The sequence below is a fragment of the Lissotriton helveticus genome, chromosome 10, assembly GCF_964261635.1.
Source record: "Lissotriton helveticus chromosome 10, aLisHel1.1, whole genome shotgun sequence".
NCBI classification, from domain to species: Eukaryota; Metazoa; Chordata; class Amphibia; order Caudata; family Salamandridae; genus Lissotriton; species Lissotriton helveticus.
The window spans coordinates 527,365,232-527,391,397 of record NC_136071.1 but is presented as its reverse complement, the minus strand read 5'-3'; the positions used below and the strand labels follow the sequence as shown (position 1 = coordinate 527,391,397).

Below are 26,166 nucleotides of genomic sequence, written 5' to 3'. Positions count from 1 at the left end.
TCTTGGACTCAAAAAAGTCCGACAGGTTAATACAGAGTGTCGGGGTAGGGCGAAAGGAGCAGTCCAAAGCAATGGGATTGATGAAGGATTTCATGATGCTAAAGACTTCCTTGGTGGAATTTGCTGCGCTTTGTATGCAGCTGGAAAAATATTCTCTCATCTTGAGGCATTTGAGCCTCTGAAATTTTTCAGGCCTTCTTTATAGAGTTCTTTGTCAATCTGGTTATAGGACTTTCTACAAGTCCGTTCCAGCTTCTTACATCCTTTCTTAGTTCTTCGGAGAACCAAGGGGCGAGGTTTTAACTCTTTTCCTGGATGCTTGCTTTAAGGGTGCTATCGTCTCTAAGGCATCACCTACCCATCCATTGAAGCCAACGGAGTCCTTATCAGAGTCGCCTGTCAACTTTGGCAGTGATTTTAACAGTGCCGGCCCCAGAGACTCTGCAGTGGCTTTTCGCCAGTCCCTTGTTTTTTCGGCAGGAGGCCAGCATTCTGCAGGTCTGGCCTCTCGGCTAAAGGTGACTGGCACAAGCGAGTGGTCAGACCAGGTCAGGCAGAGGGGGACACCTACCCTGAGGTTTGCAGTATTAGAGAAAATCAGATCCAGCATGTGTCCCGCACTATGAGTGGGCGCCGAAACCAATTGTCTGAGGTTGAGCCCATCCAGAGTTTCCAAAAACGGGGCCGCCTGTGTGCAACTGAGGGCTGACAGCCCGAAACCGGTCCTAGGATGCTTGTTTCCAGTCCAGGGGGACCTGGCTTGGCAGTTCGGGCTGGACTGTTCCCATGGGGCACAAGGTCAAGACTGGTTTGCATAGGGCTAGGATCAAACTGGAATGGCATGGTGAACAAAAAACGATGTATTTAGGCCCAGATCTCTGTACTGGGGTGAATGTATGATATTGTTCTGCATTCTGTCCATCAACTGTTGTTTTTGCATTTGTCACCCCGAGTGGAACAGGTATGCTCAGACGTGAGTCCTGTGCTCTCCATGTCACTTGAATCAAGCTATCCTGGCTGATAAGGGCTGAAAGCACGAAACTGGTCCTAGGATGCTAGTTTCCAGTACAGGGAGGACCTGGCTTGGCAGTTCGGCCTGGACTGTTCCCATGGGGCACAGGATCAAGACTGATTTGCATATGGCTAGGTTCAAACTGGAATGGCATGGTGAGTACAAAAAAACTATGGATTTAGGCCCAGATCTCTGTACTGGGGTGAATGTATGACATTGTTCTACATTCTGTCCATCAACTGTTGTTTTTGCAACTGTGGTCATCTACATGTAAGTTAAAGTCTCCTAAGACTATGAGGTTAGCGTGTTGCAGAGGAAGTTGAGCGATCGTATACCAGAGCTCTATGAGGTGGATTGCAGGGCTGTCTTGGTGTCTATACACTAGCAGCCCAGCCAGAGAGGTGGCTGACGAGAGCCTAATGCAAAAGGAGAGGGCTTCAATGTTCCCAATGGGACCTACTCTTTCTGAGGTAATACCCCACTTGTCTCTGAGGACAGCTGCAATGCCCCCTCCCATCCTGTTTTCCCCTCTATTGACACATGCTATCTGAAGCCGAGGGGATGGCTAGGATTATGTCAGGGTTGGAGACCTTGTTTAGCCATGTTTGCATTAGAAACAATAGATCTCAGCCCTTTGTGTCTAAGGAGAGCCAAATGTCCTCTGCATGCTTTGGCTGGGATCTGCAATTGATTAGGCAGGCTCTATTTGTCGACTGACTGTTAGTGCTTGGGTCAATGGCGGCCATATTCCCTCTAGGTAACCCAGCAGCTTACCTCAGTGTAAAGTTACAAGTCCTGCAGCAGTAGTCTATACTCTCCATTGTAAGATCAACTGTGGTCCCAGTGGGGCACTTATTGGTTTTCAGGGCCAGAAGTGCTTCTCTTGACCAAGTAACAGTGTGGTCGCTGTAGAATTGGGGAGCATTGCTGGCACTGGCTGTGGTCTTGACGCGTATGGGCGCAGACGGGCTTGTCCCTGGTATGCCTTTGATGCACCAGTGGCGCATCTGCTGCATGTCAGCGCTACAGCTTCCATTTTAAAGGATATGGGGAGGCAGGCAAAAAACAACTAGCCTGCCAACCCCCAAAATGGCGCTCAGCCGATGCCCCGGTTGGGGAGAGGAAAGATGGCAGCTCTCTCAGATAGGACAGCTGTGCAGGAGTATGTCCGATGGCCCAGGCACTCCTTCCTGCAATGAGAGCAGCAGTAAGAGGTGAGGAGATTGAAAAGTGAGGAGAACGGCCAGCCCTGCACCCAGCAACCCGCAGCAATGCGCAGCGGCCTTACAGAACAGTTACAAGACACAGCTTGAATAGAGTGCAGTGGAGCCACTCACCACTCAATTAATAACAACTTTGGCCTTGCTTGACCAGACCTGCGAGATATCAGCCTCACTTGCATGTGAGTCCGCTTTTGAAGACCAGTTTGGCTGCCCAACCTCCTTCCTGCCTTTTGCTCTGCAGCAGCCGGTCTCCTCCTGCCAGATGCCAGATGTCTCATTTGCCTCAGACCAGGCCACTTCACGCCTAATCAAGAGTGCTTGGCTCAGCCTGTCAATGGATGACCAGTCAGAAGAGGCTGGCACAGGGCTGAATTCAGGCACATCATGAAAACAAGTTCTCTAACTTCTTTTCTGTAATAGTTATAATACATCCAACGTGGGCAAGTTGCTTGATTTACTGCAACTATCATTTTCATATTTTGAAGAATTATTTTAGCTCACTCCTGTCAATTGTTAGACTTTAATAAGGTTAAATAAAGGGTTACCATGTTAGCCTATGAAGCTAATGCTCTACAATGGAGAACAACTAAATTCAGTGTTTCCCTCACCAGGGCTTACAAAACATATTTTATAATTTCCCTGCTTTCTGTAACATAGTACCCTCCCATTGGGGCACCTAGGTTTGACCTGTGGGGCGACTTAAATGTAAAAATAAGGTAATTTAAGATTTTGGATTTCCTCTAATTCCAAAGTCGAATTTCAAAATAGTTGACTGGGGGGGGCGCTAGCGAGCCCGAAGCAAGATGGCCGCACCTTAGTGCAGCTCTGCTGGTCGGGGCTACTATCTGGTAATTACCCTGTTTCTCCTCTGTCATCCATGGATTTAAGAACACGTACCTGAAACCTCTTGTCTCCAGAACCTGTCTGACTCGCTCCAAACCCTTTGCAGTGGCTGTCTTGGGTGAGAAACCACGTTCTGGCAGCCGCTGTTTACAAGATGGCGGCGCCCGCGTCCTAAAAGCTGCGAGAGCTGGAATCGGCACCTGTGTGGGGACTCATCGCGGCTGAGAAGTGCTGCGTTCACCTGTGACATGCTGCGGTTGGTGTGCGGTGAGGCGAAGCTGTGGCTGTCGGCGGACTTTGCCAAATCCAAAGCCTGAGGGTGAGCACTGCGGCGGGAGGTAGCGCGGCGCCGCTGCCGCTTCATCGAGTGCCGGGACGGAGGTGAGCCGCGGAGTTGCTGTGGAGGGATAGCGGCGTCCAGCGCGCCTTTAAGCACTCCAAATCGTGGTGTATGTACGGTCTGTGAGGCGGCTATTGTGAGGGGTCTGTGCCACATCGTGTAAGAGACCTTCTGATTGAGGCCCGCATATGTGAGCTGTGTGGGCGCTGTTGCCCCACTCCATCTGTATATTGCTGCAGGACTCTGGATTTTAGCGTATGTGGTGAGTGCGAGGTGGTATTTCTCGACCAACAGCCCAGTGGGCGCGTAAGGAACTTTATAGGCCGCCATTTTGCGATTTCTGTTGCTGGGGCCTGACTACCGCGATTCCTTTGGTGAGTGCAGGCCAGTGTGGTCGGGCCGGAACTGCTGCAGCCTCATAATGTGGAATGATGAGACACTGGGGTGCTGATTATTGGTACCAGCTACAGCACGATCAAGGCCTGCCGGTCGGGCGTTCTTTCGGGATTGTGTGGCAGGCTGCGTGTGGGGGACAGGCCCGTTGGCGCTAATGGTGCCCTGCTGGGAAAATTGATGGAGGCCTTAGCTGTTCTGCAGTGGATTAAGTGAGAGGTCAGTAGTTCCTGCTTACTGTGAAGTTTCCTTACGGCTGTGAAACAATCTGTTTTGGTTTGCTGTGTCCCTGCGCCTGTGGCCTCGCAAGTAACGCTGCTTTGGGATAGGCGCTAGTGCTCGCACACAGCTAAGATGGGCAAGCCAGATAGACAGCTACAATCTAAACTGTCATTTGAGTCTAAACGCCAGAAATAAAATGGCACACCCGTGGCATCGGATACCGAAACAGAGATGGAAGCGGGCAGCAGTAGTAAGCTGGAGCGCATGATGATGACCATGCAGCAAAGTTTGAATACCATAGATAGCAAAATAGACAATCTTAATATGCGCATGGATAATATGGCCTCCAAACTGGATAAGCATGGAGCTCGCATAGCAGAAACAGAACAACGTATCTCTAATGCGGAGGATAAGGTGGAGGCGGTCACAGCGTCATGCACACAAATGGCAAGATACTGGCGGTGATACAAGCAAAGAACGAGGATTTGGAGGCCAGATCGCGACGGAACAACTTATGTATTACCAGGGTGTCGGAGTCCGCAAATGTGGGGAAAATTGAGCTGTATGTGGAGGAGATGCTCAAGACAATGTTAGGAGTGGAGCATTTTTCGTTTCTGATGGTGGTGGAGAGGGCACATTGTTCTCCTGCACCGCGGCCGGTCCCAGGGGCCCCTTCTCGGACAATTATTGCCAGGCTTCTTAATTATCGCGATAGAGACACAGCTCTTTGGCTTGCAAGAGAAATGCGCACTACTAAATATCAAGGAAAGGAGGTTGCTCTCTACCCAGATTTCACTACGGCAGTACAGCAAGCAAGGAGAGAGTTTCAGCCGGTGAAAAATAAATTACAAGCATTACAAATTCAATACGCAATGCTCTACTCTGTAAAATTACGGATCCACCATGGTAGTAAGCCCAAGCTGTTCAGCACTCCCTTTGCAGTTTGGCAGGCAGTTGAAGCGAAAGGAAACAACCAGAGAAACGGAGGCCGAAGCAGACGATGAGGACTGATGGACCTGAAGGGTTACTTACCCGCATGGCTGCGCTCTTTGATATCCTTGGATTCTGTGCCTGGGAATGCACGTGTCCATTTTTCTTTTCAGGTGTAGTGCTTGTGCATCACATGGTAAACAGTGCATGGACCAAACTCTGGAGATGTGTCGAACATTTTACCTCAGTGAACTATGCTGGGTACGATGTTGCTCAGGGAGATGACATTTTACTAGTACGCTCTTGGTTGTTAGACATTGTAGAGAGGTACTATTGTTTTGTAGAAGTTGTCATGAATATTGGGATGTGGGAGCTCCTAGACTCGCACCTATTAGTGTCGATGGTAACACTATGGGAGTCGCACACTAGACTAAACATGTTCTTGTTAAAGGATCTCTTTATAATTGCTTGCATTTGACGCATATGAACCTGCTATATAGGATGTGTATGGGTAGGAAACTGAAGAGTGCCCTGACCTCCCCTCATTCCACCGGGGGGATCGATGGGCTGCTAGTGTCCTCCATGAGGGTACACCCCAAGCTGATCTTTACTGGGTTATTGTTCGGTGAGTGCACTAGCTACTCACAGTGGGTGGGATTGTTTCTTGCTCTTTTTCTTATGTTGTCTGCTTTGGGTTTCCTCAGCGTGATTGGGTTGCTGGAGTGGGTGGGGGTTTATTAGCAGGGGTGTTTAAATGTGCAGCTGTGCAAATCAGGATACATAACTGTTGCTTCGTTACTATTTGTGCCAAACGGGATGATACTACTGTTACATGCAATGCTTCAGCAGAGTAGGTGATAGCAGAGATTGGGAAAATCAATTGGATCACTTGGAATGTCAGAGGCCTAAGCAATCCAAAGAAAACTAGGCAGGTCTTGGCGTATCTGGATCGCCATAATGTACAGATTGCGCTATTGCAAGAGACTCATCTCAGTAGGCCTGCTGCCTCTACTATAGCCAGAAAATGGGCTGGAGCACGTTTTGCCTCTTTGTATTCCACATATGCACGGGGGGCGATGGTGTTAGTTGAAAAAAGTATCTCCTTTGTTAGTATTCATGAAGATATTCATGACAATGGCGGATATGTCATAGTGCAGGGTAGACAGTGTGGTACCTTGATTACAATAGTGAATGTCTATGGGCCAAATATAGATGATCCGGAGTTTTTAAAGTTGCTATGGAACAAAGTATACTCTGCCATCATATGTGGGGCCATCATATGTGGGGGGATTTTAATGTTGTGCTGAACCAGGCGATGGACCGACATTCTAATGTAGATCCTGTTATTAAAAAAGCTGCACAGGTGGTTCATGATGGTATGCATGATCTATCCCTTACTGGTGTTTGGAGATTGCGATATCCTGGGGTGCGGGAGGGAACATGCTATTCATATACCCATAACACATGGTCACGGTTAGACTATTAGCTCACTACAAACGACATCAATGCATGGATTTCCAGGGTGGTGCATTTACCAAGTACCTTATCTGACCATGCAACAGTACTGCTTACCATGCATATGCCTACATACACTCCGGCCCCATTTCAATGGAAGCCACACCCTCGGCATTACATGATCTAGTCTTTAGAGAAGGGGTGCGTGAGGCAATAGAAAACTACTTCACTGAAAATCTAGGCTCGGTGCAGAGTCTGTGTACCATATGGGAAGCTTTTAAGGTGACTGTCCGAGGGGCGTGGAGAGGTTTGCAAGCGAGTGTGCTCAAGTCTCTGCGTGATTCAATGAAAAGGATAGAGCAGGATCAGGTAAGACTGGAACAGCAATACAAAGAAGTGCCAGATAATGCTACATTAGCTGCCATACGCTCGCAGGTTACTGAATATAATGATCTAGCAGAGCAGGAAGTGAGGCATATGTCACGGCGCTGTAGACCTAGGTACTATGGGGAGGGCGGCAGACCGGGGCGTGCATTGGCTGCTAAGATTACGGAACCCTGGGCAAGGCATTACACGATGCAGGTGATTACAGAAGGAGACACCTCCTAATCTGATACTGCAGGTATTTTTGGTCAGTTCGTCACACATTACAAAGATATGTACAGGAGCAGGCCCACAGCTAGCGAAGAAGAGATAGCACAATATTTGGAAGATGTGGCTTTGGTCTGGCTGTCAAAAGGCCAGCAAGATTTCCTTATGCACTCGCTGACGGACGACGAAATTAGAGATGCCATCGCTGCCCTGCCTCATGGTAAAGCAACGAGCACTGACGGGCTCCCAGCAGAGTTCTATAAAGAATACATTGCCCCATTTAACAACCATGTATGATGAGGCTTTTGAACAACAGAGGCTTCCTGGCACGCTTCGGGAGGCATTAATTGTCACATTATTGAAGCCGGGTAAGTCGCCAGATCGTTGTGATTCATATAGGCCACTGTCGCTCATGAATACTGATGTAAAGATACTAGCGAAGGTTTTGGCGACTAGGTTACGTCTGTTGCTACCAGTGATGGTGCTACCAGATTAATCGGGTTTATCCCCACCCGTTCTACGGCGCACAATTTGCTATCACTGTTTGCTGTAATGCATCTTTTAAATCCTACATTACCAGCTGCTGCGGTCCTGTTAGATGCCGCAAAGTCGTTCGATTCAATTGTCTGGACCTATATGTTTGCAGTGTTGCATCTTATGGGTGTACCGTTCTTTTTCACCAATTGGATTAAATTGCTTTACAGAGACCGGGTAGCCCGAGTGCGGGTAAACGGGCATACATCTGACACATTTCCAATCAAGCGAGGCACCCGGCAGGGTTGGCCGCTATCGCCTCTGCTATTCGCGGTTGTGTTGGAACCTCTGGCCTGTGTGTTGAGACAAAGACATGCGGGGCGGCATTGCGTTTTCTACAACGTCCGTTAGCGATATCCATGTATGCAGATGACATGGTCTTGTATGTGAGGGAACCAGCACAACATTTGGAGCAGGTAATTTGTGAGTATATCCGATTTGAGTGGTATTCTGGCATAGCCATTAATTGGAACAAGTCCATAGTATTCTCACTTACAGCATGCACTGAGCAATTTGAGCTTGGTTACCCCTATAGTGGGCTACCGACCCTGTTAACCCCTTCCACACTCATGACGAGCTGGGCTCGTCATGAAGTAGCCTCCTCGCACGCTCATGACGAGCCCAGCTCGTCATGAATAATGGGATTTACAAATTCTCAGCACAGGAGGGGAATATGCTGAGCAGCGAAGTGGTTAAGTACCTGGGGGTGTGGATTCACAGGGACCCGCAAGAAGTTATAGGATCCAACTATGGTACAGCGACATCTAAACTTGAAGACCAGGTAGCCTGGTGGATAAGGCTAACTCTGACGTTTGCTGACAGGGTCGCCCTGATTAAAATGGTAGTGCTAGCAAAATGTTTGTATTTGTTTGTAAATGTACCTATTATTCTCACGCAGCACTTTTTCGCTACATACGGTCCTTGTTGATCACTCTAGCATGGGGGGGGGGGGTAAGAAACCAAGGGTTAGCTGGGAGACCTTAACAAGACCATATGGTATGGGCGGCTTCACAGTGCCTGACATGCACCTATATTATCTATGTGCACAGGCGCAATACGCCTAATATTGGCTAAACGCACCGCCATTCACGCCGCATGTTGCTGTTGAAGCGGGGGCCGTACACCCAATACATTTAAATGCAATGATTGTGAATACGCACACGGTGTTTGAGCAGGATGACAAAAACACTGTACAATGCACAACACGTTCATTGCACACTTTGTGGTGGCGTGCTCAACGACTTCCGCTATATGCGCCAGCTATGCCCTTACTGCATCATACAGCACTCTCTGTGACAGGTGAAACTGGCTCCCCTAAGGTGCTACATAATGCTGGAATGCGAACTGTGGGGGATGTATTTCTCGGTGGGACGTTTATTAGCTTGCAGGATTTCATAAAAGATGAGGAGAATGTTGCTATGTCGACATTTGTTTACACTAGGCTGCGATCTGCTATGCGAGCCCTATACCCATGCTTCCCTGAGGAGCCCTCAACATTGGGTGCTCTGCAACTCCTTTACACCACGCAGACCAAAACTAAATTAGTCTCACATTTATACTCTGCCTCGCAGCTAGATGAAGGTGCAGGTGCAACCACCTCGAGGGATAAATGGAATGCTATTCTGCGCACCCGCTTACGGATGAAGAGTGGGAGGAATGCTGTGGGATGACTGGTCGTTTTGTGATTAATGGTAATCTCAAACTTATCCATTATAAATACGTTCATCAGATGTATTATACACCAGCACAACTTTATAAATATGGTTTGAGAGAATCACATGGTTGTAGAATGTGTGGTATAACGCTGCATTTAAAATGCCCGTGTCCGAAGGTGGCTGCTTTCTGGGGAGATGTAGTGACAGCCTTAACCGAAATGGTGAGTGAAACATTTGAATGTGATATGAAGTTATGCCTGTTGGGTAACGTAATTAAATTTAAGTCTAGTACTCAGAAATTGGTGGCCATGACTATACAGTTGGCCAACCATAGAGTTGCGTTAAATTGGGATGGTAGACCGGCACCCAAGCTGGCACATTGGTTGCATGATGTTGCCTATTGCAGTGATCAACTCAATGTTATGCAGAGGAGCTACCAAGTGCCTCCAGACCACGTGATGTATGGGTCCATTTACTGCCTACATGTTAAATCATACTGCCGACTGTTGATCTTCACTGTGTGGACAAAGTTGATATTGATGGATTGAGCTGACTCTCTGATCTTGTGTTGTAATCTGTCTATGTACTGCTTTTAATAATCACAGCCATGTATGGGATACAAATTGTATTCATAATGAACAGCTATGTTGTTGTTTGTTTGAAAATTCATAAATAAAATATGAAAAAAAAGAATCACTGGAAAAAATTTAGCTACAAAAAAAAAAAAAAAAAAAAAAAAAAGAATTTAGAAATAGTTTATTTTAAAAGCATCCTTCAAAGCAGGGCTGGCTTTTAAAATGACAGCAGGCAACACAGCAGTGCACGCTTAAATACATTAAATCTACTGGGTGTCTAAACCAACAAGTCCTACCATATACTACCGACTTACAGGTAGGTTTTAAGTACCAATTGTACTCATACCTAATTACCATGTATATTTTACACAGAGCACAGGCCCTGGGGTCTGGTTAGCAGGCGTCAGGGCACAATCAGATGCAAAAAGTGGGGGTACACTGCAAAAAAGCCCTGAATTCTCACAATGATGATGCTGACGATACTGACGAAAACCTAGGAAAGGATGTTTATAGGCCTCTGAAGACAAAGTGCCATCTCATCATAGAGAAGAGGAAGATCACAGCTGGTGTTTAATGGCATACACACTATGAAAAACAGTATGAGGAGTATTATGAGGATGATTTAATGAGTCCAGTTATGACGAACCACCTATGATGTAAGTTCCCATGGATTAAGTCTGTGATGTGCAGTCCTTGATAATGGATTATTATACAAGATCCTATCTGTTCCTCATAATCAGGTCCTACTAACACAGCCACTGTCCATGCCGTTATTGATGACACAGTTGTAACAATCTCCTACAGTACTGTGACAGCGATCTTCTTCACTTCCACCTCTGCCACTTCCATCTGCTGAACCTCAAACTGCTCTGGATGTAGGGAGTGATAATATAAAAAAACAAGCATTGGCATAGCCATTAGGTCTCCCCTTTGGGACCTTATAAGTGTTTAGCCATGCAACACTTGATGTTGTTGCACCAAAGATATTGTGCTGGATACCTAAACACTTATAAGGTCACATTTATATATCCATCAACCTTTCACTGCAGAGCAGTGTTTGAGGGGATACACAAGCTTACACAGTTGCTTAAAATGTTTAAATCTGAGTTCCTATGCATGTGTGTATATAAACATTAATATACAAATTCATACAGTAAGATTTACATTTGTGTGTGTGTGTTTGTGTGTATGCGCACACACACTCTTTACAATTGCCCTTTGCACATGGCCCCACCAGTTTTGTCTGTATCCCACAAAAAATCACTTCTAGAGATATCACTGTCCGTGGGGGCTCTGAGATTGCTTTGTTTTAGCTACTTATTTAATTTCGGTTATTTAGGTGTTGAACCTCTAAAATTCTTTTTTCTTTAAAGTCAGCCGAGCAAGGAGTAACATTAACATAAAAACTGCATCTCCTGCAGCTGCATTAATCTACTGGCTAAAACAACAACCCTTCTAGGAGAGGCTCATCAGCTTAATGACAGCAATAAACATTTAAGGCAAACAAATATTGGCAAAGCCAATCAGTCTCTCTTATGCGAGACCTATGGCCTTTGTCAATGTGTTTTAACCATGCTGTACAGTCGTGCGCTTGCTGGGCAGTATGGCTGAAAGTAAAGAAACAAAATGTGCACTTTGACGGAATCCACGCTTTTAGAGTCATAATGCTTTTTATCTTTACTTACTGGCTGTCATGTTGCACAGCAGCCTCGCTGATGCACAACATGGCTAAACAAGAGCAGGCCGGGGGTCTACTGGAAAGTGCACAGTTACAGCTCACTCTGGTGGGAGGAGAGGGTTTGGATGGAATGTGATCCCGTAGCTGTCCAGACTCCAGAGAGACCGTTCCTGCCAGCGAGGAATGTGCCTGGGGCTCTGAGGAGCAGAGGGGCTGCCACTGACCCCTCTCCGTGGGCAGTGACTGATCCCTAAACGTTCGGTGCAGGGGCAATAAATCAGCCCCCACCCCCCTCTGGACTCCTACGCACCCAGCAGCGCATTGTCCAGAATGCCTAAGAAGACTTATACTGGTGTAGGAAGAACCATAAAGGGGAGACACGGGCGGTAAACCCTGCAGTGTGGAGAGGTGGGAAATGAGGGGAGAGGAGAAGAGAGAAACAGCAGGAAAACAATAAATGATTTAATTAAAAAGACTGACAAAAATAACTAAAGTCAAGCTCTCTCCAGAGCATATACCAGAAAGATTGAAACAGCGCAAAGCTGATCTTATTCACTTTTTGGCCAAGTTTTGGTGGAGACATTACTCTGGAACACAGGGCAGTGTGTTCTTTAGGATTTTTGCGGCTCGGGATAATATTTTGAGGTCCCTTGTTCGTAGCAACTTTGAGTTTTGTCACACATTTTCTGCATGGTGGCAAACAAACTTTCAGAAACGAGGTACACACCAAACAATTGAAGATATATATGTCTTTCCAAGGGGCCCCAGAATCTTTAAGATGATACTGGGCAAAGGGAGAGAGGTAGGCAGAAAGAAGGAAATATGTTAGAGATAGAAATAGACAGAGATGAGACAGAAAGTTCACTTTCCTTGGTGCCCCTTAACCTGTGTTCACTTTGCCCAAGCACCTCTGGCATAGGGTGGCGCGGGATGTGTTAGCTTCCTATTAATATGAATTTGATGTACCCTTCACAGCCACACGAGCATGCGCCTGTAAGAGACGGTTGGCCCCCTCCTGTCCGAGGACCCCCACCATGGAGAAGAGATACACTTCTTTTAGCCCCAAGGCCATAGTAGAGCTACCCCTGGAAGAACAAGCGCAAAGAGAAAGTGAAAGGAAAGAGAGAAAAAGATAAGAGATGAGAGAGAGGAACAGGCAAAAGAAAGAGGCAGATGCGCGAGAGGAGTGAAAATAAAGCAGACGAGGAGGAGTGGGAGAAGGGAGGGAGTAGGAGAGGGGAGGGGATTCACGCGCTGTAAGGCTGTAAGGCTTAATGAGCCATTACAAAAAGCCAGATATCCTGTGCACGTTCACACGCACTTACCCGCAAGCTTGAGGCCAGCAAAAGCCTCTCTGTTAGCACTTTGAAAACCCGCTTACTAAAGGTCTCGCCTGAGGTAGCGCATGCGCTAGCTCAGGCGAGACCTAAAAAGAATAAAAGGGATCAGTTTTAAATGCAACACCACTTCATGATGGGCAAAAGTATGGTGCAGACCCAAAAAGATGAGGCAAAACCCTGCTGGTGGATTCTGCGTTGAACAACATAGCTAAATTTAATCCCCTCATTAAGAAAGCATGAGAAAGTTGCATCCTCCCTCTTGTGGTACAACAAGGCTGCTTTTTCTATGACTTTAAAAGTCCATCTAGAGAATATCTAAGGTAATAAAAATAGTTTATCAAATCTGGATGGAAGTGAAGAAATTAATGCGTTCTCCGGCCTCTGTTCGAACTACGGTACGTCTGGCAGACAAGAAATACTGGAGTCCAGATAAAACTCTTTGCTGCTTAATCTGTGATGGTTCATAAGGCACAGAGACCCTACCTTAAATGACTATATCATACAATGATCGAATCCTACATATTCCTTAATTGCGAATTGCAAATTGCGCTTCGCAATTAAGGAATACCTCCCCATTTATTCCTATGGGCCTAGAGGCCCATAGGAATGAATGGGAAGACATTCTCAATTTGCGATTCTCAATTAGTGAATCGCATATTGAGAATGCAATTTCAAGGGTGCCAGGGTGTCAAAAGGACACCCTGTTGCATCTCTGAAATGTGCATGTGTGCACATGTGGCACACACATGCCCTGAGGGCATGTATGTGCATCACATGGCACTGTGAAAAATGCAAAAAAGTGCATTTTTCTGAGAAATCGCAAATTACCACCAACTTGAAGTTGGTGGTAATTTGCGATTCCTTAAGCCCAAATTGTACTTTTTCTGTGCCTCTTACATTGCATTTAAGGCATCACAAAATTTGCGATTCCTTAAATACAATCGCAATATAAGGAATCGCAAATTTTGCGATTCCTTAATATTGCGATGCAAAAATGTCTCATGCATCGCGTTTAGCAAATTTGTATTCGCAAACGCTGTTTTTTTTGCGATTCGCCGCGTTTGCGACGACAAAATCATTTTTTACATATGCCCCTTAATGTTCAACAAAATATTATGGATTTTGAAAAGAAGAGCTCAGTCAGTTTGCAGCAAAGGACAATGCAAAATTGCCAGTACTTTGGAATGCTAACATGGAAATAGGAAGATGACTTTTTGATGAGCTGGACAGGAATATTTGCCAAGTGCCAAAATCAAGAGAAACAAATATTAAATTATAGTAGTGGCTCCAGAGTGACCCAGACAGTTCTGGTACACTGATCTTTCTCAAATGTTTATTGCCAATCCCATTCCTCCTGGCACAAGTCCATTTCTATTGTCATGCCACAAAAGGCAGATATACTTCACCCATAGCCACCTTCGCTGATCTTGACATTCTGACTCATAAGCACAATGAATAGTCCAATCAAGATGTTCTCAAAGAGGTCAGAAAGATACGAGCTCGGATCACAGTGTATTTCGCCAACAAAAAGTATAAAGGAAAATGGACACATTTCTGCGTTTGGTGTACTATGAAAAGTCTTCACCTAGTCCATGCTCAGCCACATAAATTAGATCAATGCCTCTAATAACTTCCTGAATCGGCATAAACGCACATCCATTAAGGTGCATCTTGCAGCATTGTCCTGCTATCATTGCTTAGATGCCATATCATCACTGTTGTCACCTAGGCAGATCAAAGAATGTATCAAAGGATTTTACAGAGCCTAACCATCAGTAAGAAAAACAATAGTTCCATGAGAACTCAATCTAGTCTTATTGCAGTTGATTCGCTTTGAGCCACTACAAAGGGCAGACCAAAAGTAAGTGTCTTAGAAGATAGTTAGCATGGACATCAATCTGAAGAATGAGGGAGCTTAAAGCCAATATGAGCCATACATCAACTTTACTAAGGATAAGGTCATTCTGTGTACAAAGTCAACCTTTATTCCAATGGTACCTTCTGACTTTCACCTCAACGAGCCCAGGTCTCAATTCCTTTGAATGCAGTAGAGAGTACTCTTTCTTCTCTGGATATTAGGAGATGCTGACGATTCTACAGGGCTAGAACTCATCCTTTCTGACAATCAAACCAATGTTTTTTGGCTTTTGGTAACCATAAAAAGGGTACAGCAAGATGGGTGTTAGCAGCAATTACATCTAGCCACAGTTAAGCCAGCCAGCCTCTGATATGAAGTCTGGCTACACTCCACTAAAGGTGTATCAGCGATAGTGGCTTTTTATATAAGAGTCTCTTTGGCTGATATCTGCAGGTTGGCTTCATGGAAAAGTCACCACATATTCATGAGGCACTACTGTTTGGAAATAGAATAAGTGAGGGCATTTGCTCTGAGATAGGAGTTGTGGTCTCCAAACACCAGAGGAAGGTGGTGAAATTCTGGTGGAGCTCTTGGGACAGCAACCATCAGCACTTTTGTCAGCCAATGGTCTATGTTAGCCTGTGTGGGCAGAGCAATGAAGTCCATGCTAACAGTGACTCCAAGAGAGCAGATCTCAAGATGCAGGTATTTGTTTTGATTAGAGGGAGTAGAATGACATTTGCGCCAGTCGTCTATTTGATGTCACTTTAAATCCCTCTGTGGAATGAATCTACAACCTAGCTATAACTTAATATATAATACTTGGAAGCCAGTAATAACCATGTGGCCATGTGTCCATTGTCCCTATCACAGTCTAGTTGTGTTTTCACTACTCACCTGCATTAATAAAATTACATAGCTACCCTACCAAGATAATGTATTACAGCTAAGTTGTGGCGTCACATTTCTCACAGACAGACCCAATAGGTGGAGTGAAAGGGAGGTCATAGAGCATATTTATTACAACTGCTGCTTCAACAAACGGGGACTGACAAAACCAATAGGTGTCAGTAATGCATTTTGAGTCCTGACCAAGGCGATGATTACAAGTTGGCCGGTATATTCTGAGCAGTGCGTAAACCCCTGTTTATAAGTCAGAATTATCAGTTGGTAGGTCTTAAAACGCATCCGATAATGGTCAGATGTGTTAAATACCTCAGCCTTCATAACATTTTGGCAGGTCAAACCTGCCAAAATGCAAAGGGGGAGAAAGAATACACTATTTGACTTATCATGCAGATTTCAGTACGTCAACCACCAAAATCTGCATGTTATATCCCACCAACTCGTTATAGGTGTTATTTATCTCACCCGATAAATAATGTATCTCATGGTAGTGTTATTTATCAGGTGCGATCAATAGCACCTACGGTCTTAATTAGGTGAAAAAAAGGACTTTTTTAATATAATTTTTTAACAACAGGTCTTTTAGGATTCTGAGTTGTCAAACTACACCTAATAAATGGGAAACTAGCTTTTCATCTCTCTTTCTTCTGAATATATTCAAAAGATTGTTGTAATTTACCTCGGAGCGCTGTTGCTTTATAGGAGAACTTGTTCTTTGGCCTTGGTTGTTGAAGGTACTGTTATAGTGTATAACCATGTATTATCTATATATATAAAAACAAATGTATGTCTGTCTGTCTGTCTGTTTGTCCTTTATGCATTACTATACCATTCATCAATTGCCATGAAACTTTGGGAAGTTGTTGAGTACACTCCCGCGAAGGTTTCTGGCATAACATTTTTTGAAATAGCGGCCCCCCAGGGCCCTCATAATCTTTCAAATACTGATGTATGCACCAGACGGAAAAACAACAAATCGTGTATCCACAAGCACTCGAATAAATAAATAGAATTAAAACACCATTCATCTGATCGCCATGAAACTTTGGGAAGTTGTTGAGTACACTCCCACAAAGGTTTCTGGAATAAAAACATTTAAATATCGGCCCCCCCAGGGCCCTCATAATCTTTCGAATACTGATGTACGCACAAGACGGAAAAACAAAAAATCGCCATGAAACTTTGAGAAGTTGTTGAGTACACTCCCGCAAAGGTCTCTGGCATAACATTTTTTTAAATATCGGGCCCCCAGGGCCCTCATAATCTTTCGAATATTGATGTACGCACCAGATGGAAAAAACAAAAAAATGTGTATCCACAAGCACTCGAATAAATAAATAGAATTAAAACACCATTCATCCGATCGCCAGGAAACTTTGGGAAGTTGTTGAGTACACTCCCGCGAAGGTTTCTGGTATAAAATGTTTTTAAATAACGGCCCCCCCAGGGCCCTCATAATCTTTCGAATACTGATGTACGCACCAAACGGAAAAACAAAAAATCGTGTATCCACAAGCACTCGAATAAATAAATAGAATTAAAACGACACTTTGAAATGTTTTCCATATTAAAATGAATATGTTTCAATAAAAAAGACACAATGTAAATTGAATGTCATAATAACGAGTTTCCTTGAATTTCCTTTCTTCGGAGATCGCAGCAACACGCGACGGGTAAGCTAGTAAAGAAATAAAATACTCCATTCCTATATGTAAATAGGATAATGCAAGTGACCTCAGAGTTGTGTGATCTTAAAAAGAACTTGGGGCCAGATGTCCGACTCGCAATTTGAGGCTCGCTATTTGGCATGTACAACAGTGTTTTGGACACTGTTTGTGATTTCCAATGTGGTCGCAAAATGCGAGGCTCATGAATATTAATGAACCACTCGCATTTTGCGACGCCATTTGGAATGGGTGGCCCTCCCAGGGATGGTGGCCTGCTGGGGTCAGCAGACCACCACATCTGGGACTGCTTTAAATAAAGCAGCGTTTTTTTTAAATGCAGTCCGTTTTCCTCAAAGGAAAACGGGCTGCATTTTTTTTTTTTTTTTAATGAAATGTTTTCGTTTCATTTTTTAAGGGTAGGCAGTAGTCCCTGGGACCACTGCCTCCCTTAAAAAATTATTTTGCATGCTTTTGCAAAGGGTAAGGGGTCCCCTGGGGACCCCTTCCTATTTGCGAATGCATTACCACCTACTTGAAGTAGGTGGTAATTTGCGAGTGTTTTGCAACCGCAATTGTGGTTGCAAAACATTCATACATGGCTATGAAGTCGCTATTTGGAAGGGAAAGTCTGTGACCCGTTTGCGCACGCTAATGGCCCTATTTTGGGGTAATCTCTTCCAAACATTTTAGAATTGTGGTATGATTTCCTATAGTAAGTAGTGTCATTTCTAGGAAAGTAGGACTGTAGAAAACCTGTTGATTCCATGGTGCCGCTAGGAAATTAGCATACAAATATCCTTCAAAATTGTTGCTTTACTAAAACAATTCTCTAAGGCAGTGTTTCCCAAACTTTTTAAAACCAGGACCCCATTTTTAGAATGAGTTTTGAAATCCACCTTGCTTTATTGAACATGAAACAGGGACAATTCTTTAATGTAACAACAATTATTTGTAAACTTTACAACCTTGACTACACCATCTGATATAGAACTGTGGCCAAGATATTGATCTGCCAAAATTTGTTGAAGATGGAGGACTGCACTGGAGTCTGGACCTGGAACAGTTTCAAGAGTGGGGTGTTAGCCTGTAGCATCTGCTCACTGGAGTCACAAGGCTTCTGAAAAATCGATGTTGATATCAATGATTTTAGCAAACGTGAGAAATTCCTGCCCCAGCAAAGAATGGGATAAGGCCTCATATCCATTTTTGTGTCAAAACGAGATCAACTTGTGCATCTTGGTTTCCATAAATGTATATTCGTCCTACCATTTATTATGACAACATAAGGTTGGTTTCTTCAAACACTTGCAGCAGATCATATTGGGGTAATTTGATGCTGCAAGCAGATCTTATTCAGGGTCTTTATTTATTTCCAGTTTTGAATCAATAATTATCCACATTGTGACATAACCATACATGTTCAAACTGGCTGTAAATTTTAGAAATGACTGATATGCTCGCTTAACAATGCTAAATTAATAATGTTTGTTATTTTTCTCCCCAAGTGAGCGAATGTTTGATGTGGTTGACCAGGCAATGCGCCATTGCGGGGTCTGGCAATGTTCTACCAGTTGTCCTGGCAAGCGACCCTCAAAGTCACAGAATCTTACAACATTATATCCATACGGAGACCCTGGATCCATTAACTACAAGAATGTGAGGTTCTTTCTTGACTTATTTGCCAATACTTTCTACAGGGGCCCCAGACATTCATTAAGTAGGGGTGTGATAAACTTGCATTGTAAATATATCTGTTTGAGGTATAAAATTAAGTTTTGAATACAGCGGGTGTACTTTTTAAAGCAAAGTAGCTACCTAGTCACATCTCTGCAATCTGTTTTATTACACTGATTTTCTCAAAGAGTCCCTGCCTAGTGAGCCTGATATATGCTGGTGAAGAATTCAGAAAGCAATCAGCGCAAGAGTTGTAGTCATATATCAGGTCTTAGAAGCTGCTTACTTTTTAGTGGGTTGAGGCTCTTTCTATGTTACAGTCATTCAGTTGGTTGTCAGAGAAAATATTCACTCAAAGCACCTGACCGAGTCTATTGCATTCAGCCAATTTCATTGTTACCAGTGACGGGAAGCTGGGTGGCAGGGCGTCCTGTACTCACCAACCCCTGCGTAAAGCGGCCACACGTCAGCGGCTTTAAACACAGCTAAACATCTTAGCTTGAGGCGCCCCCTTCACCATGAAACTCTGCAGGATAACCTGTTTCACAGAATCCTGCACAGGATATGGGGGCAACGCACCAGGATTTATCAGGAGTCCACAGTGTTTCAGGAAAGAAGCATCTTCATCCCGTAGTTGCTGACCACGTACTCCTGTTTATTTACCAGTTAGGTGAGCTAACTAAAAAAGATCACATTCAATGAGGCAAGGCTCCAACTTGATTGTATGCATTGGGGCAGAATACTCGAAACCTTAGTGGGGGAGAGGATGTCGCCTAACGGCTAGAGCAGTCGACCTTGAAGCTGGTGAACCAGGTTCGAGTTTCGGCAGGGATGCTCAAACATCCTCTGATTCTGGGAAAATCACTTAATCTCCCTGTGCCTAACAAAATGAATGTGTCCGTCTGTAACGTAACTGGTGCTCATGTAAAGTGCTCTGATTCCTTTCGGTCGAGTTTGCACTTTATAAAACTATAAAAAATAAATAGGTTAGCATTTTATAAAGCGAGTATTAGCACTAGTGGTGTAGAGGAAAATATAGGTTTTTGCAACTACTTCTCCAGGGCCCTGATCTTCAGGATGCTGCATCTATCTGTATTATAATAGAGAGGATCACTGTTAATCTGCAATTGCTTTAGGATCTTGTTCCCCTTTGGTCTTCTCAGTCTTTCCAACAACTATGATTTGATTCCATAGCCGTTAAATATGGTTCTGGTGATGCAACTTTGTCTTGAAGATACATGGTACTAGAGTCTCACTAACACGCCTCATCTCTTTTTAGAATGAAGTAGATGTGATCGGTGTTGATGGTGTGCTGTACAAGGGAAGGCTTGACTCTAAAAATAATAGACACTCCATGCCAGAAAGAGATTTCACAGGTAAGGTTCTCAAAAAGAAGATACCACTGGTGGGGAGTGTGTGCAAGAGAAAAGAAGGGCATTATGTATAGGAATGGTTTGTGGTGTGTGATGCTTGCAAACATTAGAGTATTCTTGGTCTAGACTCTGTCTGAAACAAAGTGCCATTCCACTGTGACCCCCTTCCTTTATGGAAAACCCAAGGGGATGAGTGGATTGTTTGCATATAGTCTCAGCTACTGGTAAACAATTGGGGCGCATTCCAGTACCACGTTTTTCACCCACTCTATAGCTTCAGACACAGACCAGATATATGCAAACCATTCTTGGTCATGCTCCTATAGGAACAGCCAAGCTGAATTGCGAAGCAATGTTCCGACTGAGTGTGAACCCAATCGTAGACAAATTTTGGCCTATTTAGTCCTCGCCAGGAAGGGATTGCTTGAGTCCTTTAATACAGTGCGCACAAGGCCCACATCTTGGGTTACCTGCTGCCATCAGCATTTCACAATGAGGAAAACACAAAGGTGATGTTTATTAGAACACAGGTTCTGTATTATTACATTAATGTTATCATTAAAAATACATTATAATACTTAAACACCACTAAATAACAACAGATGTCTTTTCTATCTCCAGGTGCTTTAGCATTTCTGCAGTTTATTTTGTGCTCTCCTAAAGCTCTTATTATAAATTACCTGTAACCTGTAAGTCATGGGTGTAGACGTGCTGCTTACCAAGACTACATGGGAGAAATAGCCCTATTAACTATTTTCTAATAGAAGCCATCACACCACTGACAGTAAGTACACATGCTTTGTCCCATTACTGGCCAGAGTCACATGCATACAGATACACTGGCAACTAGGAACCCATACAAAACATCACTACACCCACTGTGCCAATGAGAGCCATTACACCCCTAGCTGAACACATGGGAATGAAAACACAAGTTACACTAATGAAACACAGCTATGTGATTTCTAAGAGGTCTTTACACTGTTCACCTTGAGCACATGTGTACCATCACCTGGGTTCATATTTTGAACTCCACATCTACGCATTTTTGCACATCGGTACCTAGATGTGGAGTCAAGAATTGTAATCTGTACTCACAAACACACACACACACATTTATATATATTTTTATTTTTTTATCTCTTTAATATTTTGGTTGTTGATATTTTGGCTATGATATTTTGATATTCTTGTATCTCGATATTCCACACTACAACGCAAACAAATACTCGCTGTGATCCTGATGTGAGCAGATAGACGTGTGTCTGTGACCACATAGAAAACATCCCTACACTGACTCTGGCCATAAGAGATATTACACCACGGAAAATAGCCACATAAGACCCAGTCGAAGTGGACAAACTAGTGATCATGACCAGCTGCAATTTGTATTTCAGTGAAGAAGACCCCACGTCCTCCTACGAGGAACATTCCAGAAAGAGCCCGCTCTGCAACACCTCATACTGGCCGCCACAGTCCTCCAATCCCAAGTGAGTATTTAATAATAATAATAATCCACATTTGTAAAGCACACAACTACCCGTAAGGGTCTCTAGGCGCTGGGGGCCGCCGGGAAGATTAAGCAAGCTATTGCCCAGAGTCAAATGGACCCGCCGCCAGAGCTGGGGATCGAACCGTGATCCCCAGATTCCAGCGTCAGTCATCCTGGCCGCGGCGCCACACCTCTTCCACAGTATTTGAGTATTTGCATTTACCAACTCCAGTAATATAATTACATTTTTACCACCCTGCATTGCTTCAGTTGCATATTGAGTTTTGTGTAACTCTATCCTTTTCACAAAATAATGTAGCTATTTTTATATTTTCAATGAAAATATCATGTTATACATTATTGCCATTACTTTTTGTAACTGGTTAGAAACCTTTCTTAAATACAAGAATGTTATATTAACATGTTTGAATCTAATAACAGCATGAAAAATGTAATCTCATTAATTATACAAAGCCTACAACAGGTCATATCATCATATTTAAAGGTAACCCTTCATTACTAACAATGACTGCAATATAATTATTAGAAATGTAAAGTAATTGTGAAAATGTTAATTTATTTATCAATTTTTGTGATTGATGGCATTTGTAGAGTGTAACCGTAGCCACAGGGGCTGCAGGGGGATTTACATGTAAAACTTCAATTACAATAGACCGCCTTTATATCTTCATCTTCCAATTGAATTCTGCGGGAATCAGCATAACTGGGATGTAGTTACAAGGGAGGGGACTACTATAATAGAAATAGCCAGTAAAGTTGTGTCTCAAACCACCTTATATAATATTTATAATCCAAAATGTCTAACTCTCCACTTGATGTACATAATCTTGTCTCATCTACTACTACCCTTCATTAATGTCTAGAGCTCCTTGGCTCTCTAGCTAGGTTTGAGCTTTATACATATAAAAAGGACCTCTATTTACACAAAATACAATTGCTAACGTGTTAATGTATACTCTGTGACCTTTTGTATTATCCACAGAATTTAATTTCATACCTCAGTTGCAGTAAAAAAATTCATAAGCGAATGACTAAGAGAATCTTTCCCCTTTTTTCATTTATAGCATTTACTATAATTTATTATTTTTAATTGATGCATACTAACAGAACGCCATAAAGCAATTTCTTTGCTGCATTAGTCAAGGTGACATAATAACATTTACTCTCGGAATTGCAACTCAAATGTTTGCTGAGATTATAATGATCAGTTTAGTTTCCCAATAAATTGTACATTTAATTAACAATTGTAGACTAGGTGCTTGGACCAATTCATAAATCAATGCAGTTTTCAGTTTACCTCCTCTGCTAAAAGTTATTTTATTAAGGATCTTCTCCTCTTCTTGCAAAGCAACAGAAAATCCTTTAATGATCCACGCAAAGCTGTATAATTCTAGAATTTAGTAATGGGCAAAGTATATCTGATTTGAGACCATCAAACAATACTACTCCTTATTGAATGATCTGAACTAATCGTATTCCTTTCCATCCACAACTTCCATTTTTGCTCATTAGTCTGGAGCACTTCTTACTTGTGACTCTAAATGCATGCTTTGCATTTGACAAGAATATCAAAATGTTTTTCTCTATAGGTCTCCCTGATCCTCTGTTCAATCGCAGTTATTAGTCTGGTCTCATGTTCCTGCTACCATACTAGCTACAAACAATATAATTATTCTGGTCAATCATAACTTAGATAAATTAATGATCTTTTGATTATTTTGATTGGTTTAGGCACTACGTTTGAAGTGCTTCAATATTTTAAAACATAAACCATGGAGACTTCCTTTCACTGTACTATACCCAAGGACAATATTATTTTTCGTAGACTTAATAATTTCGGTAATAAATCATAGTCCATCCATATCATTCTTAAGAAAAGACATACAGCCTGATTCATGTAGCCATTAGCGCCCGCAAAAGGGCCAGATTCTGAGAATCTGGCCCTTTGCGAGTGCGATTTTTGCATTTGGTATTCATGATACCAAATGCAAAAATCGCTATTTAAGAAGTCGCAAATATGCGAGGAATAGCATTTAAGGAATCTCTATTAGAGATTCCTCAAATGCTATTCATGACACATCCAGAAATTGCGATTTAGCACTTTTGGGGCCGCTATTTACCGAGAGGTCAGACCTCTCGGTAAATAGCAAAAACTCAGAGAAATGCTTTTAAAAGCATTTTTCTAAGTTGCATGTTGCACACACACACGTCCTTTGGACATGTGTGTGCGCAACACCTGTTCAAATGTGCTTTTTAGGGGTGCAACAGGGTGTCCTTTGGACACCCCTGGCACCCTTAAAATCGCTATCTTATTTGCGAGTAGCAAATTGCTACTCGCAAATAAGGGATACTCCCCATTCATTCCTATGGGCCTCTCGGCCCATAGGAATGAATGGGGAGTTTTTGCGAGTAGCAAATTGCTACTCGCAAATACAGAACATGTAGGAATCGCTATTTCATTAGCAATTCCTACATGAATGCCGTTTTGCGTGTCCTCAATAGCGAGTCGCTATGATTCGCTATTAGGGCCACGCAAAACGGATTGTACATGAATCAGGCTGATAATACCCAATTTAGGGCATCATTACGTTGCCCAATGGTCGGACTGCCGGCTGCAATTTCAGCAGTTGGGAGACTGCCCAACGAGCATGCGGAAGTCCGACCACCGGGCTTTTGGTCGGAAAGTCGATGGTCCTACCACGGCAGCATGGCTCTGCCATTCAGAAGGGCCGCAGCAGATGCCGCTGTGGTGCAGCGCCTTCTGCATATCCGTGCACCGTATGCCACGTATGCGGTGCACAGAGGTGAGTTGGGACACTACATGTGCCCCCAGGGCCACTTTTCCATGTCTATTGTCAGCAGGGGTCCCTCTTTGGGGCGCACCAGATCCCATTCTGACAACCTTTTCATGGCGGGTTTCCCGCCTTTTAAAGGCTATCGGAAAGGGATATCATAATCCCGGCGGAGGTGCCTGCCTCGGCACTACCGCCATTGTAGGATACTGCTCCAACCACTGCACCATCGGTATCAATGATTTTGGCAGAACTGGCGGTCATGCGTTTTACAGATTAGGGTCTGACCCCCAGTATCACAATTCGACAGTCAAACTGAAGGGAAGAACCTGGTTATGTTGATAAAAATCTTAATAAATCTATAAACAATGCAAATTCAAGACATAGGTTGAATTTATTTGAATCTAATAATCCTATTTGTAGCCCTTGAGACTCGAAACCTGACACCATTAATAAACTGCTAACACAATATTCTTAACCAAGTAGTAAATTGTGTGAAAAAACAATAGTGCTTTCTACCAGCAGATAATACATTGAATAATTGAATCTCTTCTTATCCTTATCTAATAAGTGCAGAAAATCTTAGTTATAAAATAATTAAGAGACTTTGTACTCCGATTTTTTCAAGTGTGGCAATTTTAGTATTTGGGAATTGAACATGAATTAAAGTAGTAAGAAGAATTGTAAAAATTATGGTACATATTTTTTCATTAGGGTGTTTAATAATTGTAAAAATACATTTGTTATTTATATCCCTTTCCACTTTAAAACCTGGTATCCTTAATTCTGTAAGGGGTTATGTTACTTTTTGTAAACATAATTTGTTTTACGGTAAGACCAATATGACCTTCTTGACTTCGCTATAATGATTAAAGGGCCAATTATCCAGAGGAGGGCAAAATCAGCATAATTTGGTTATGTGTAATTTCACATATCATTAAAAAAATTGGTAAAAAACACAAGTGCTGTAAACAACAGCTGCTCTCATTCTGGTTGTTCGCTTTCTTCCTATGTCCCCATGCTAAAATTACACTGTGTAGTATAATGACATAATTTTGGGAATTTTGCGCAGAACGCATAACATGAAATTACACAAGATTATTTCAGTGTAATGGAAACTTTGCCTGTGTCTACTTACTTCTATAGAAGCACTGTCTCATTTTTAAATGTCATCAAGAAGCTATTTGTAACCTTCGATCAACATTTTAATCTGCAAAATAAATCTTTTTAATTGATTCATAAAAACAAAGAGTAATGCAATTCTAGAATAACACATACACAATCTGCAACAAATAAGAAACTTGTAATAGCCCTCATTGATGAAGTTGTATTACTTTTTATATATTTATACAATAGAATTGCCAAAAGTAGCAAATTCAAAACTATTCATTCAACAGCTAATGCTGCTCTACCAATGTTGCCATGTGACCATGACAAAATCCACGGAGGTGGGCAAACTTTTGATGTGTGAGTCTCTGCCACTGCTCACCTATTTCACTTTTGACCTTGAGCACTTGCACTTTATATGATTTGCTACAACAAATGCAGTAAAAAACAAATCATTAATTTGACTGTTTCTAATACCTGACATA

The 26,166-nt window shown here is 43.1% G+C and overlaps 1 protein-coding gene across 1 annotated transcript in view; it reads left to right on the top strand.

Moving 5' to 3' along the window:
* Positions 1-26,166, top strand: part of LOC144785371 (uncharacterized) — a 337,243-nt gene that overhangs the window by 278,997 nt on the left and 32,080 nt on the right. The window contains exons 14-16 of the mRNA XM_078664322.1: positions 18,728-18,878; positions 20,176-20,272; positions 21,667-21,759. Coding sequence (XP_078520448.1) covers positions 18,728-18,878; positions 20,176-20,272; positions 21,667-21,759 — 341 coding nt within the window. The remainder of the gene's footprint in view (positions 1-18,727; positions 18,879-20,175; positions 20,273-21,666; positions 21,760-26,166) is intronic.